The sequence below is a fragment of the Mytilus edulis genome, chromosome 1, assembly GCF_963676685.1.
Source record: "Mytilus edulis chromosome 1, xbMytEdul2.2, whole genome shotgun sequence".
NCBI lineage: Eukaryota > Metazoa > Mollusca > Bivalvia > Mytilida > Mytilidae > Mytilus > Mytilus edulis.
In genome coordinates this window covers 64827107-64844286 of record NC_092344.1, presented here as the reverse complement: position 1 = coordinate 64844286, position 17180 = coordinate 64827107, and the positions used below count along the sequence as shown (strand labels likewise).

General features: G+C 30.8%; 1 protein-coding gene across 1 annotated transcript; it reads right to left on the bottom strand.

The window, feature by feature from the left end:
* Positions 1-7102: 7102 nt before the first annotated feature.
* LOC139486928 (cartilage matrix protein-like) lies at positions 7103-16153 on the bottom strand. The gene is made up of 10 exons (XM_071271975.1): positions 15799-16153; positions 14339-14644; positions 13601-13858; positions 11837-11854; positions 11154-11465; positions 9753-10010; positions 9042-9053; positions 8375-8671; positions 7508-7765; positions 7103-7204 (listed from the first exon to the last, which is right to left on the bottom strand). Exons 1-10 carry the CDS (start codon positions 16088-16090, stop codon positions 7200-7202), a joined length of 2016 nt encoding a protein of 671 aa, XP_071128076.1. The 5' UTR covers positions 16091-16153; the 3' UTR covers positions 7103-7199.
* Positions 16154-17180: the final 1027 nt, after the last annotated feature.

The following is a 17180-nucleotide window of genomic DNA, read 5'->3' as shown; positions in this document are numbered from 1 at the left end:
TGAAAAGACCAAAATGATATGGGATGTACATGATTCTTGTAAAATCATGTTTTGTATCCCTAACCCATTTCTCAAAATTTGGCTAAAATACTGACTTGATTGGTCGTAAAATTTGAAAACTTGATTACTTAAAAACCATTCATTGTGAATACACAATTTTTTTCATAGAGTTATGTTCGATTATAATATTTCTAAAATTCATTGATATTTTCCACTTGGATAACACGTTTTGGAAATAATTCCAGAACGAGATTTCAACGAGACTGAACGAGACTGAAAAGTCTGAAGAATACATCTTTAAGAGACAATCCAATGTCTAAATAATAGAAAAATAAATGTACGAAATTTAGAAAATGTAGATGTCAATTTATATGAAAACACAACATTAGATTAAAGTAATTGTTTCAGATAAAATCACCGTGTATAATAATTTTTTAACAGTTGAGAAAAGTTCTAACGTCTCTTAAAAAAAGGCTGTAGAAGGATCTTTATTCGTTGGGTACCAGATTTCCTAATTTCCATGGAATTTGTCCACGAATTTAAGTGTCCTACAAAAAAGAAAAACTGTTGCCCAAATCAAGACATGGAAGGATCAACATGTAGGTTTGACCTTTTTAATACTTGAACATAATCTTATTTTGTTTACTCCTTTAATCTTTCAAAAAACTTTTAGACTTTTAATTCTCGTGTAAAATTAGTTTTCACCGGTGACGATAAGAGAAGCTGTTGTTTTATTTCACAGGCATATATTTTACGATATTGAAGTATATTTGTAGTATATTTCAATTTAACATTGGCGAAATGAACGACTTAAATGATAGCTAATTTGTTGAACATTTTGATCTCTGGTAATCACCTCTGATTACACATGTGTAATATTTAAAATGTTAATTCTGCATTTTTTTCCCGATCGAAACAATTTACACACATACATGAGCCACCTAATTACCGAAGGCAGAAGTTTAAAAAAAATGTTAATAAATGTTGTCAGTAATGAAAGACGAACACGTCACTTTTTTTTAATGTGACACAAATCACTATTAAACAAGATTTGATTATTTTAAAGAATCTTGATTATTTAAGGCTTCACGTTTTCACTATTGTTATTAATAAAAAAAAGTCCACGAATTGAATAACCTACGATTATGCAACTTTTGCTGACACAAAAAAAATTATAACCCACAAATCAAAGTACTTTCAAAGTATCTAGAAAAGTAACTTATTTTAAAATGTTTAAGAACAGTCTTTTATAGACCACTATACGGTATGGTATTCTCTCACAACTGAAGGTCGTACGGTTGTCTGATTGCTCACATCCCCTTTATTGGAACTTTTTTTTTATAGCGGATGTCAATCATGCCACATCTTATTAATATTACATGTGAAACAGTTTTTCTGGCTCCTTTAAACAGTTTCTACAAGAGGCAGTACTGCCCTTTTTGAAAGATTTACAGTTCTACACTACAACTGATTACGCTTGTCCTAAATAAAGGTAACAGTAGTATACCGCTATTCAAAACTCATCAATTAATGGACAAAAAACAAATTCGGGGTAAAAAACTAAAACTGAGGGAAACGCATTAAATATAAGAGGAGAACAACGACACAATATTAAAATGTAACACACACAGAAACGGACTAAGCATTAGACAAAATCCTATGAGAATAACAAATATAACATCAAAACCAAATACATGAATTTGGGATACATGAGTACCGTGACACGTCTTATAGTAATGTGAATTCACACTCAAAAATAAGAGAGAACAAACCACATAACGGAAACACAACGTTAAAATGTAACACACACAGAAACGAACTATAATATAACAATTGCCATATTCCTGACTTGGTACAGGACATTTTTAAAGGAAAAAATGGTGGATCAAACCTGGTTTTGTGGCATGCCAATGCCTCCCTGTCCTAACACTTCCATCTGTTTCATACTTGAGTCTTATGTAGACGAAACGCGCATCTGGCATATTAAATTATAATCCTGGTACCTTTGATAACTAATAATACTTCTTAAATCAATTAAATATTTGTTTTATTTCTTATGCATCATAATTGCATTGTTGTAAGTAAAACATATTATATTTCTTCATGAGTTTTTGTTTTCTTAATTTTCTTTCTACATTGTTTAAACGCACTTATGTGTGATGGTATAGTCTGGTGTAATCCAAATCGTTTAACCATAATTTACATCACCATGGTGCTCATTGACCTGTATAAGAGTTTATCTAAATATAATGTTTTATTTTTGCTTAATACTTACAGGTTTGGGTTGGGTTTTTTTTGGTTCACTACAGTGTTCCTGTTGTTCGTTTTATATTTCTCTTATAGTTGATGTGTTTCCCTTGGTTTTAGTTTGTAACCCCGATTTGTTTTCTCTCAATAGATTTATGTCCTTTGAACACAGGTATACTACTGTTGCCGTAATTTTCAGATACTTCTCATGGCCTAAATATTATTACAAATACTAGTAAACGAAAACCCAGCGGACTCTGTTCTCACGTTCATATAGCTGCTTTTATTTAAGTTAATAAGAAGTGTTCTTTTAACAGTTTGAAATATTCTAAACAGTTATATCTAAGAACTGATTCTGAACATTACGAGGTCATAATTGTGTTAAAACAGCTTAATATCGTTAACAATATGTTCATGTGCACCTGTTTAATAGTAAAACATGGTCATTCACGTATAAAAAATAAAAACATTTTTTTTTTTATTAATTTGAAGTGTCATATGACTTTAGTTTGTGACCCGGATTACTATTTTTCGAAGTGTATTTTACTAAACAAACGATCACAGATGACATAAGTAACATCCTCAATATTATTTTCCAAGACATCTTTTTAAAACGCATATGGTTTAAATGGATTAATAAATGAATCAATCAAGTTATACAATATAATTGAAAGACAAATGCAAGTCAAACATCAAATTCCTGTATAAACTGTTTAACTTGTCAATTCACAAATAAAGCAAATACCAAAATTGCAACAACTAAAGTAAATTAACACCTTGTTATAATGTAAATATTCATAGGAATTATTTTGAATAATCTTATGCTTGTTTGTAATATGAATACATTAAAAATGCTGCATTAAACTTTACAATCGAACATTAAATACCAGACGAATAAACCTACTTACATATACTCCTTGTAATTGGTTCTTGTATAGTTCAGAGTTAAGCGTGTGGTCAATATAATATGATGATATTAAGATACTGCTGTATAAAACCTCCCTTTATTAGAGTATGTAAAACAGTCTTGCTTCATTTCAAGTACTCTGAGTTCGGTTGGGTAAATTTGCATGTTCTTTGTTTGTTTATTTGTTTGTAAATTTTTGGTTTTCTCTTATAAGACAACTGATCCATATTGAAAACAAAGAAAACATTTGAATTACGCATTATATTTGTATAAAGCCCTTAACAACATCGTTTTTATGTGTTAATCTAATTACATAAACTGCATGATAAATGAATTAGATATTGACAATTCACATGGAAACTCAATATATACCCCCACGACACATACCAAAGAGGAAATCGTGGTCTGTTATATGTTCCTTTGGCATTTCAACCGAAGATGAAGAACTTACATCGCTGTATTGGGTACCTAAACTACATAAGTGTCCTGACAAACAACTGTGTATTGCTGGGTCTTCCAAGTACTCCAATAAACTTCTTTCTAAATTATTAACATCTATTTTATCAGCAATCGTAGTCGAGCTTCAATGGTATTGTGAAACTGCCTACTCTTGAGGTGGCCTGAATCAAATTTGGATATTAAAAATTCCAAAGATCTTTTAGAGTACATACAATCTAAGACTCTTTCATCTTGCAATAGTATTAAATCATTTGACTTGTCTACACTTTACACAAGTATTCCCAATTCCAAATTAAAAGACAAATTGAAAGAGTTGGTACTGCTTTGTTTCATAAAAATGGCCTACCTAGATACAAGTATCTTGTATATGGAGGATTAATCTATTATGTAAAGAATCAATCTGATTAAAAGAAAAAAATCTCTGAAACTGACATTATCAAGATGCTTGATTTCTTGTTAGACAACATATTTGTTACGTTTGGAGGACGTATTTTCCAATAAAATATCGTCATTCCTATGAGAAACCAATTATACCCTCTTCTTGCCGATTTGTTCCTTTATTCTATTAGGCTGGCTACATACAAGAACTTCTCAGGAAGAAACAAAAGAAGTTAGCAATATCATTAAACATTTCTTTCCTGCTATATATTTGATTTTCTCTCACTGAATATTCAAAATTTGGTGACTATGTTAAAAGCATCTATCCCATCGAACTAGAGATAAAGTATACAACAGATACAAATAAGTCTGTCTCATAACTTGACTTACATCTAGAAATTGGCAATGAGGGCAGCAGCGCCTGCATACGGAGTATATATCTCCTTATTGATATAATATTCCTGGGCTTGTATTTTCTATCATGATTTCCTTGATAAGGGGTTGCTGCTCACGAGTAAGCTATAAAACCAAGAGTTCCAAATGGTTAAGTTGAAGTCATCCCATCGTAAATTTTACGGAAGACATCACACGTTAGTTGACCACATATCGTTGTTCCCTTTTCACGAATGTTACCTACCGAATTAGACTATTTACCGGGTTTGAATTAACATGAGCAACACGACGGGTGTCAAATGTGGAGCAGGATCTGCTTACCTTTCCTGAGCACCTGAGATCACCCCAGTATTTTGTGGGGTTCGTGTTGCTTAGTCATTAGTTTTCTATGTTGTGTTTTGTGTACTATTATTTGTCTGTATGTCTTTTTTTAGCCATGAATTCGTCTGTTTATTTTCGATTTTTTAGTTTGATGTCCCTCTGGTATCTTTTGTCCCTCTTTCGTAAATAATTATTTATTTATTTAGAGAACACCACTAGTTTAACCCAACTATACGTTTGATATTGAGTCCCCAGTCAGGAACGTCGTCGGTGGTTATCTTTAATCATAAAACAATAGTTTCATTATTTTTTGGATTTGAATTATAAAGACTTTGATTTTGATTGCAGATTATTGTTAGTCTATGTATTAACTAAGTGCTATTTATAGCTTGACATAAATAAAAAAACCTTCATCTCATTCCTAGATGATTTTTCTTCAGCTGATTATTTGCAATTAATTAACGTGTGGTTTGTTTGATATCAGCTCTTCATTGGTCAACATTCGATTCGATAATGATGTCAAAATTTCTTGCTTTCCTTTGAAATTCCTATTGTGAAGCCATGTAAAAAAAACTGACTATGACGGATGACTTAACATAGAAAAAACACCTTTTTTTGCAGATCGTTCGACAAGATGTATTAAGATTGTTTGCCTATCGTCTAAAAAACATTTAAGAAAAAGATTTCACCGCCACCAACTCTCGTGCAATACGATATGTGTCCACTCCGACAGTTAAAGTATAAATATTTAAAACGCTCGGCGAGCCTTGCGTTTTAAATTTGAAAACTTAATTGTCTCGAGTGGATACATATCTTATCACATTCGATGCAGTGGAAGAGCTACATGTTTGTTGATGAAACAAGAGGCGGATTATAATTAAGGGGGCTCGCAGGTATAAATCATTGTTTTTTTTAAATAGGATTTCGCTATATTTTTCTATAAATGAACTTTATCATATACTTAATTGAAAAATGAAATAAAAAAACGGGATCACCGTCCATTTAGGCTTACAATCTGTCTCCGAAAGAAGCATACATTTTTGTTTAGATCCTATTTTTCTATTAAACTAATAAGAGAAATAGAGTAATATCGAAATAAAAAAAATGACTTAATTGCAGAAATCCCTTAAATTTTACTATAGTTTAGTTTAAGTACAGCTTATTTGAAAAAAAAATAATAAAAAATATAGGTCAGCGACGGGTTGAAAAAGATATTTCAATTCTAATGCCAAACAATAGCATTTTTGCACCAAAAGGAGGTAATTTTGAGGTTTTTTTCAATTATAAGTACATTTTAAAAGTCATCTTGATTTGTTTGGTTGATTTTATACCATATGATAAAGTAACAACTAATAAAGTAAATAAAATTTGTAATGAAAAAAAACTGTTTAAATTTTTGCTGATTTTTTTGTACCCTCGAGCCTCCTTAAGATATATTAAAAGCTAATAAACTAAAGACAATTTGACAACGCTTTGGCATCAAATGAAAAAGATGAAAGGGCGAACAAGTTTTCAAAACACTTCAACGAAAACTATAAATTGAACAATACAAACCACACACAAAAACGGCGAAAAACTAAAGTGTCCGGAAAAATAAACAGTTTTTTCGCCACATGTAACACATTTGTGTCGATCATTCAAATACGAATCTGGTGAAATGTCCCATTCGTCTATGGTACAATCGAGGAAAAGAGACGGGATGGTTGTATTGACATCTAGAATATATAAGTGGCAATTTATGACACGGATAATTCATAACTGTCAATCAACTCCAGATGGCGAAGACTGTATGTTGTCATGTAGACATATTACGGTTATTAGTATATATATATTTGTTCTTCTTCTCGTTCTGATTCTGTCTCATTACTTGATAATCGACAATGAAATAATAAGTAAAAAAACATAGGTCGACGCACGGCTTTCAACACGGAGTCTTGGCTGGCACTAAAGAGTAAGCTATAAAGTGTAAAACAATTCAAACATGAAAACCAACTGTATAATCTTTATGAAAAACGAGAAACAAGAACGACTTATGAACAACAAAAACAAACGACAACCACTGACCAGTAGGCTCCGTACTGGGGACAGGTGTATTAATAAGCAGCGTGTTTAAACTTTTACAAGCGCCATCCTTCACTCAAACCTGAGACAGTAGTGTAACATTACAACATAAACAGACACGCTATAAAATATCGATTGAAATGGCTTAACTTGTTTTTATGTAAAATGTTAAATGTATTTGTATTGGTAGGTACATGTAGAGTGTCCGTCATAGGTGGTTTACAAGATTTTTCATTGTGATGTTTTGGACACCTTTTACAAATGGGCTAAAATGGACACATGTCATATTTACTTCCGTATCCTCCCCAAAAAACAATAAATATTTTTAAAGAAGCATAATTTTTAAAATTGACTTTAATTTTCACAGCGTTAATATTTTATTTTTTTCTGGTAACATAGGTCAAACTATCCATTTCAACTCTAACAGTAAAAGCTATGCTGAAATAAAAGAAAAATGTCAAAATCAGATTATATATAGCATTATATTATGATTAATATACCAGTGATTAATAACACGACTGTAAACATTGGAGATTTTAAAATTTTTTTTAAAAAGATTCCAATCAATGAAAATTATATCAACCTTTTTACCGATGCATGTGTTTGGTATATATATAAGCATATTATATTTCGTACAATGTTCCGAATACGTGTAACCTTTGTTTAGGTGAACAGATTTGTAGGTATTTAAGAGCTGTTAAAATATGTCAATGGGAAAGACAGATAAGTTCTAGTACTCACCAGAGCATTTTCTTTGTATTAAAACATCTCTCATATTTCTCAGAGGATCAAAACTGTCTTGGGAAAATACGTATTTATCATGCGGTACTGTTGCCATTCCCTGGAGACAATCTTGATGGGTATAATCGCCGATTCCTATTACCATAATCTTTATGTTACTGTTTCTCGCTTTTTGGGCTTCTCCTAGTGTTTTTGATAGAGCCTTGTCAGATCCATTTGTTAGAATAATCATCAGTTTCCTCGCTTTACTGCGATTTTCTGTTTAAAAAAAGAAAATTGTTATCAACAATTTCTTTTTATAAGAAGAAAGCATAATTTTCAAGAGTTATAATTAAGAATTAAGTTTAATTTGTGTCATTTGTCCGAACTAACAAATCTGAAAAAAGTAAAGTAAAAAAAAAACTGAACTCTGAGGAAAATTCAAAACAGAAAGTCCCTAATCAAATTGCAAAATCAAATGATAAAACACATCAAACGAATGGACAACAACTGTCATATTCCTGACTTGGTATCGGCATTTTTAAAAGTATGACATGGTTAAAATATGGGGTACAACAGTCATCAATATGTCCGCTTATATATTTGTTTAGTTGTTCATCGAACTAGTAATGTAGAAATTACGATATTGCAAAAAAAAATTGGAAAGGAATGATAATTTGCCAATATGAACCAAATGTGTATTTCTATTTAGAAAAAGTACATTTAATGATATAAATTGAAATACAAAATGATAAATTAATAGTTGCTTCGGAATTCAAATATTATGTTATACATGTTGTTCCCTAATGCATTTTGAGATCATGTCTTGTTAAAGAGTTAAATTACATAAAGTTCAGATAGCTCTTTATAGATGAGTTAAATAAAGACCTGGAAAACTGTTCTTTCTGGTGTATTCAATAGCCTTGCCAATAGACACTTTTCCACCTGTGTATTTAATTCTCTGGACAGCTTTGATGATATCATTTCCAGTTTTGTACTTTCCAAGTACAAATTCTGATTTAGCAGTACATTTGAAAGTATTGACACCAATCTGAATATTTCCGTTACCAATTGGGACTTCTTCCGCAAGGTTTATAACCATTTGTAACATTTTATTGAAATTCGTCTCTCCGATATGACAGGAATCCTCGAGTAGAAATACAATGTCTGTTTTCCCCCAACAAGCTGAATCGAAAGACAATACTAAGTCTTACATATATTAATGTGCATCACTTGAAAAAATAAAAGAATAAAGTATAAAATTTATACATTTTGTGCGTCTAAATTTATCAGAAGGGTAAATTAATAACAATTTGGAATACATTTTATTTTCACATCTATTATATACCATGCATATGACATGTGTGCAATTGATTACAATTGAGTTTCCGGAATAACGAGCCAATTATTTAATTTTGGCTTAACACATCTTCTGATTGGCTGTAAACATTTTGTCTATCAGCTAAAGACATCCTTTTGTCATGTTGAAAACCATTTGTTTTATAAGTTTCAACGGTATGCAATTGTTTCATTATTATAATTTATGAATACTCACTGATATCAGCAACTGAAATTAAATGAATCAGGCATGAATTTTAAATATAGTTTATGATTGGCTATTCAAAAATACCCTTCATGAAACAATGTATAAACGTTTTAAATTTAATGTTTATTTCGATCGTTTTGCCGTTTTGTTTAATGCTAAAATTAATATTGTCCAATTTATAATAAATCAATCAAGTGAACACATTAGTTGACACTTCTATAATTTTATTGTTCAACTTCGAGTCTTTTTCAGATAAACACTAGAACCACAATGCTTAAAAGTGACCAAATAAATCTGAATCAACAGCCAGCTTGAGTTAAAAATCTGAATATAAATTACTTTTCCAACACTAAGAAAAACTTAATGTTTTTAATTCAATTATATTAGATCACGTTCAGATGCAAATTGACGCTTCTATTTTCAATGCTCCTTGATTTTGTTTTAACTTTCAATCGGTTCATGAGCATAAGTGTTTAACTATGCTAATGATATCTGAACTACAGAGATCTTAATAACTTTTAGTATATTAAAAAATTACCGACGCTTGCACTTTTTTATCTACTACAAATAAAAAAAATTAGTTAACTTAATTATCTAATTTGTTTTGTATATGTATTTCGGATTCTGAAACAACACATATTAGTAGTTGATTTGACATATAGTTCATCTTCTGATAGACTGGCAAATATGTAAACATTTTCATATCATTTAAACACGTACCTTCGCATGTCTTACTCAGCAATAATGATTCAATAGATTTCAATAATTTGAAACTTGCAGCAGTGAAAACAAACTGACTTTTTGGTTCGCTAGCAACACTTTCAAGTTCCGTCGTGTCAATGGCATTACCAATTCCTATGGAAAACATTTTGATGCCCTTCAACCGGGCGTTCATTGATTCCTTTCGAGTTTCTGCCTTGTTTGATGAATACCCATCTGTTATTAATATTCCAATCATTGGATAGCCAGGTCTATGCCCTGATACGAAAATAAAACGAAAATGTAACATAAATATGAAATAAATGCATGCAAGTCCCAATTTTCACAATTTCATTTCAATTTGAGTGTTTAATCCAAACTCAGGTAAAAACATGATAAACAAGAATGTGTCCATAGTAAACGGATGCCCAAACCGAATTATCATTTTCTATGTTCAGTGGACCTTGAAAACGGGGTAAAGAGTCTTATATGGTATTACAATTAAAACGATCATATCATAGTGAACATATGTACTCAGTTTCAGGTTGATTGGACTTCAACTTCATCTAAAACTACCTAGACCAAAAACCTTAACCTGAAGCGAGAAAGCCGGACAAACGAACGGACGGACGAACAAACAGACGAACACACGCACAGAACAGAAAACATAATGCTAATAAATGGTGCATACAAACATTGATTAGGTGACAATATACCTCACTTTTGTCTGTAGGAGTTTTGAAATATTCTAAATAACTCTGACCAAATCATGGTGTGCTATCTTTACAGTTTGTTAGCTCTTTACAACTATTTTGAACTGAGCGTTACTGATGAGATTTATGTAGACGAAACGCGCGTCTGGTGTATTAAATCATAAGCCTAGAACTTTTGATAACATTAACGGTTTCTTACGTGAGTACTAAAAGTATAACCAAATAACAATAATAACGGCTCAATTCCGTTATTTACATATTTTTTAAACTGGTGTTGATTTGCTGCTTATCTTTGCATTAAATTATTCATCTTTTTCTTTTTGTAATAGAAACAAAATATGTCAAAATTAAAGCATTGTCATTTTTTGTTAAAAAGAATATCAATCAAGAGCACTTTAACGAATGTCAAATAGAGAATGATACCCAATCCGAACAAGTATATTCAATCCAAAATTCTGTTGAACTTTAGAAACTGTGTAGATTTGTCAAATATATTTCTGTGAAAGTCTATCTTCTTGTTTAAACAACTATAACTGATTGTTTATTAATCATGTGATTATATATATATGGTTTGTGAGAAAATAAATCATTCATTCAAACCTTTTTTTTTAATTTATATACAATTGGAAAAGACATGAAATTAAAATCAATTACACGATCATTTTGAAAATGATTAAGATCATGGTTTGCTTAGAAAAAGCAACTATACCTGAAGTCCTCGAGAATGCTGTTGTGTGTAAATATTTAATAGCTCCTCCTGTATTTGTACCACCTCCTTCGTATGTGATTTCCATAATGGCTTTCTGTATGTCTTGTTTATCCTGATATTCGTCAAGATTAAATTCTGCCTTTACTGGAGTATGAAATGTTAGAACTCCCAACTGGAATTTGTCTTTCTCTTTGCCGATATTTAGACCGTTAACAATATCAGAAATAAACATCAAGGTGGTATTGAAGTTGCTTGAACCAACACTTCCAGAATTATCAACGAGGAATACTATATCAGCACCAGCTTTGCAACCTTTTAATAAGAGGAAACTTAATAAAACTAAGATGACAAATATTTTCAAGCATATCCCAATTAAGGTTACAACTATCAAACTCATAACAGCTTAAAAGATAAAAGTTGTACTCTTTTCGAAGAGATGATTTAATAAATTCAATTTATGACATGTGTTGACAATTCTCTTTTTTCTTCTGTTAAAATAATTGATTCCAAGGGTGGTGTTTTATAATGAAAATAAAATTTTACATAGTGACGTTGTTCTTGTTTTAATTTACTATCACCATGAATCACGTTGAAGCTTCCAGTAAGATGAAACACTTGGAATATAAAATGTGTCTAATGATTCAAAATGTTTGTAATCATATATATGAAAAGAAAACACTTACCAATTATCGGGTCAAGATCTGAAACAAAATCGTAATCATTAGATTTATTATTCTCCTGGTATAAACCACCCATCAATGTAGACATAGAACCAATACTTGCACCAAATAACCAAGTATAATCAATACTTGTACCAAATATCCAAGTATAACCAATACTTGTACCAAATATCCAAGCATACATATACACTCTGAATATACACGCCATAAAAGGCTATAATAAATACCAAAGACTTTGTAAAGTGGATAGTCGCACGACAACGCCGATGCTCTATATTTAATAAGAAATAAACATAATTCATACATATATATCTCCACATATAATATATAATTCAAACATCAGTATCAAACAAAAATTCTCCAAATAAAAGCTTAATAAACTTTAACCAGAATTAAAATTTACCAAGAACATTCGACTGCTCAGATTGACGATGTCGTGCTGAATGATTACATAGGCAATAAAATACTGCGAAAATAATTTTGAAGCGGGAAAACATTACGCCCTCTATGCTACATATGATGAAACACCCAGGAGAAATTAATTTCATTCTAATGCACTGCCCGTTTAAACGAATGAAATTATAATTATCATAATTTTTATTATTTTTTTAAATATAAGTATTGATTTTTTTTTATGTAAAGTTTACTGTTGGCTTTTCATTGAATAACTTTTGAATTATCATTAACATCATCTTCAACCGCTCAATTTATACATAAATATGTATATTCGTGCAAAATGTATACACTGTATCCAAACAAAAGGTGAAACGATGTTAAAAACTATTGAGAAACTTTGTTAAGTATTAATTATGGTAAATGTGTTCAATGATACAGAAGAAAAATCTAATATACATTCTTGAAAATATAGCACTTACTCTTTTAAGGGGTAGTTGCTTACCCTTCTGGAGCACATGAGATCACCCCAATTTTTGGTGGGGCTCATGTTGCTTAGTCTTTAGTTTTCTATGTCGTATCTTTTGTACTATTATATGTCTGTTTGCCTTTTTCATTTTTAGCCATGTCGTTGTCAGTTTTTGTATGCCCCACCTACGATAGTAGAGGGGTATTATGTTTTCTGGTCTGTACGTCCGTTCTTCCGTCCGTCTGTTCGTTCGTCTGTTCGTCCGTTCGTCCGTTCGTTCCTCTTCAGGTTAAAGTTTTTGGTCAAGGTAGTTTTTGATGAAGTTGAAGTCCTATCAGCTTGAAACTTAGTACACATGTTCCTTATGGTATGATCTTTCTAATTTTAATGCCAAATAAGAGTTTTGATCCAAATTTCACGGTCAACTGAACATAAAAAATGATAGTGCGAGTGGGGCATCCGTGTACAGGGGACACATTTTTCTTTATCTATGAGTTTGATTGTCCCTCTGGTATCTTTCGCCACTCTTTTGTTATATTCAGAACTAAAGCTTCTGTATACAACAAGTGATAATTATAAAATAAAGTATATGCGCATCACATCAGACCCCTTCCGTGAACAACAATCATCAAGTCAAGCTCGAGAATCAAAAACAAAAATTATAAACGTTCAAGAGCATCACACACAAAAAGTGCTATGAAGTATATTTCGCTTCATATCTAAATATGAATAAAACTCGGTCTGTTACTTTCTTAACCCAATTTCAAACACAACACAAACGAGATTAGATTCAGTGCATAAGTAATTATGATTTTTATAAGGAAATAAAAAACACAATTTCGCTTTTACATAAAGAGCAGTTAAATCTTAAAATATCAATATTAACTTTGTGTATATTTACATACTCTGACATGTTTCTGAGGCTAATCTACTCCCAATTGACTGCAACGCTTTGAAATTGTGGACACTGAAGTAAAACATACTGTCTGGATCATTTGCTACTCCTTTCAGTTCTATAGTATTGACACTACTACCGATTCCAATACTAAACAACTCGATTCCCTTCCTTCTGGCGGCGTTGGCAGCAGATATTGTTGAATATTGTGAATTCGATCTGCCATCTGTTAATATGATGCCAATCTTCGGGACTCCAACCCGGCTACCTGAAGATCAGAACAAAAGTTTCAATGAATTAGTATCGTATTACATTGTAAAAGTTCATACTCTTCTTATGATTACAATACTAGCATTCAGTGATTTACATGTTTTGCCAATGTTATCAGTCTTTTATTTTTAACGGATTTTAAAAACTAATTGAGTATTTATATTTTCATTTAGCTACATGTAGTTTGAATATAATTTAGGTGATGACTAACGTATGATGCGACCACAGCAAAAATAATCAATGCAATAAATTACTTTCAAAACTGAAGTGAAATGAATCATTTTTTGTTTTATTTAAAAGACGTAGCTGAAACCATTAGTTTTAAACAAATAAAGGCAACAGAAGAATACCGCTGTTCAAAATTCATAAATTGATAGAGGAAAACAAATCCGGGTTACAAACTAAAACTGAGGGAAACGTATCAAATATAAAACAATAAATGAAGTTTCTGAGCTCTAATCATTTATAAATTAATTACCATGTGACGACGAAAAACTACTGCTTATCAAATGATGTATCGCCCGGTTTGTAGCTGTTCCACCATTAGTATAGGAAATACGTTTCACAGCATCCATTAACTGTGTCTTTGATTGGTAAGAGTTCAGCCTTATGCGTGTAGAAGCAGAATTAGCATAGATATCAACCCCAACCTGAACATCATTTTTACCGATAGTAAAAATATTGATGACATCTTGCACAAACTTCAGCATAACTTTCCAGTTAGATGTTCCTACACTGCCAGATGAATCTAGTACAAATATTATGTCTCCCTTCTTCCCACATCCTAAAGGTTTTTGAAATATAGACAATCAAAAAATTTAGATGTGACATGACATGTTTTAATTAATAACACTACGAGAACCACTCAATTGGCAATTCATCGGGAAAAATAATTTTGAGTTACACAAATTATGTGGAATGTCATTTCTGTGTAACATCCTTCTTCTAAATAAAGACAACGAATTTTTTTTAATTTAAAAAAAAACAAACCATGTTTTGCATTAATAATTTTGTTTCCTATTAGTTCAATATAAGAGTAAAAAACTCAAATATACTTTTTAAGGGAATGTGCTAGGAATTCCCCTATATGGTTTAGTAGCAGGAAAACGGCTTCGGTGTAAAGCACATGAATGTGTAATACAACCATTTCATAGAACGTCATATCTGGTTGCATACGACCAAAGGTCGAAAAAAAATATTCTCTTGAATTTGATTGTTGTATGAAATTAATACTACATTTCATTGCAGAAAATATTTTCTAAGTCATAAACATATAATATTGTTGTTTCACAGCACTGTTCTTTTTTTTTAATTGTTGTTTCTATAGAATATTTTGGAATCTTGAGGTTACATAATTACTAAAGCTTGTACACAGTTATACAAGGAGTGAAAATTTGATTGTATAACTTCCAGTGATGGTTGTTATTTTTAATGAAATGAAATGTTATGTGACATTTTTTCCGTAGTACTGGATGGGATAAAACTCTACCCTTAACTAGTATTTCTTGATTTGAAACAAAGATACATTAAGCACATGTTTAGGAAAATTGCAAAATTAACAAAGACTTATATGAGCAAATAAATGGTGGTATTACACCAGTCCTATGGGAATTGTCTCCTCATCTTTTATCTAAAATTTCTGTCGTTTAGTTTCAAACTGCAGTTTCATTATATCCAAATGATTCGTAAGATTTATTTTTTTTATTTATTTTTTTTTTATATTCAGAGTTTGTTTACATACATTGGGTTCTTTAACCACATGACTCGTCGTGATTTTGACATGAAGAAATTGTTTCTTCCACACACTCATGAACTAGTTTACATGTTGTTGATAATTTTGCAAATTTATAATTGTTCCCTGTAATCCTTACCATCTTTAATTAGTAAATTGAAAAGAAAAAGATAAGAAATAGTTGTTAACATACACATAATACTAACCAATTTTTCTTGGTCGAATAGTTACTGGTATTTTATAATTCGAATTACTAGTACCAAAAGAAGAGGGATTCATAGTAACTGTACTAGCACTTATATCTTCTGTTGTATGTCCTGTTGTCATATAATTCGAATTACTAGTACCAATAGAAGAGGGATTCATAGTAACTGTACTAGCACTTATATCTTCTGTTGTATGTCCTGTTGTCATTTCAGTAGTAAATGTACCGTTCGTAAAGGGATTCATAGTAACCGAACTATTACTAGTATCTTCTGTTGTAGGTCCTGTTGACATTTCAGTTGTACCATAGTTGTTGTAATAATAATTTCGATGGTAATAACGATTCCATCCTAAAAAAATATGAATGGAAGCATATTTTGAAAATATTACATATTATTAGTGTGTATTTTCTTTTATATCGGTTATCTCAATCGAAAGATATATACGTATTACTTTTATAAAAAGGTTTATACATAACCAGATCAATTATGAATAATAAGGGTCTTTTTGCTTTGAATTGTCCTTACAGTTCAGCATTTTTGTTATTTTACCTTTAATGACATTATCAAAAGAGTATTGGCATATTTTCAGGCAGTAAAACCCCTTCTACATTCTAGTTTCTATTTGGCTGTGCGGACTAAAAGAATCTTCTGTAATATCCGGTCGAAATAGGGACTTTAAATCAAAAGTACCACGCTCTCTTAAAGCTACATACTTCTCGTAAAAATATATATAATTTTAAGGAGACAAAAATTCAAATGAAATGGATACAAGCTATAATAAAAATAAATCAGTTTGCAATTGCCTGAATTCAAACAATAATTATGAGAAAAAAACACTAACACAAAAACAAAAACAAAAACCACAGAAGTAAATACTTTTTTTTATTCCAAAAGGTGTTGATAACAAAATTACAAAAATTACAAACTCCAAGGAAAATTCAAAACATAATGTCTCTTATCAAATGATTAAATCAAAAGGTCAACGCATCAAACAAATAGAAAACAACTGTCATATTCCTCTCTTAGTATTGGCACTTCCTTTTATAGAAAATGACTGATTAAACCTGGTTTTATAGCTCTCTTTTAAACCTCTTACTTGTATGACAGTTGAATAGAATGCCATGATTATTTTTCTAAAATTATTACAGAAATGTTATAGTTCATTATGACCTATTTATGCATTAAAAGGTCGTTATTTCTAAACAATACTTTTTGTGTAAATATATAAATTTAATATCGGAATAATATTTTTTTCTAAACTAACCTGTAGCAAAATGTGTAGCTGCTATCAATACTAACAAAATGAAAATCATTTAAATATCTGAAAATAAATTATAATTGTCATGTTACAGTTTTTAGATAAATATAATCCATCCTGTTTA

Bases quoted from the DNA above. Each gene is read 5' to 3' on its own strand.
- LOC139486928 (XM_071271975.1), bottom strand. From the start codon at position 16,090: ATGTCAACAGGACCTACAACAGAAGATACTAGTAATAGTTCGGTTACT. The intron at 14,645-15,798 runs GTTAGTATTATG...AAAAACCTTTAG, and splicing joins TATTCGACCAAGAAAAATTG to GATGTGGGAAGAAGGGAGAC. The intron at 7,766-8,374 runs GTCTTTATTTAA...TTTTTTAAACAG, and splicing joins CAGAAAGAACAGTTTTCCAG to AAAATCGCAGTAAAGCGAGG.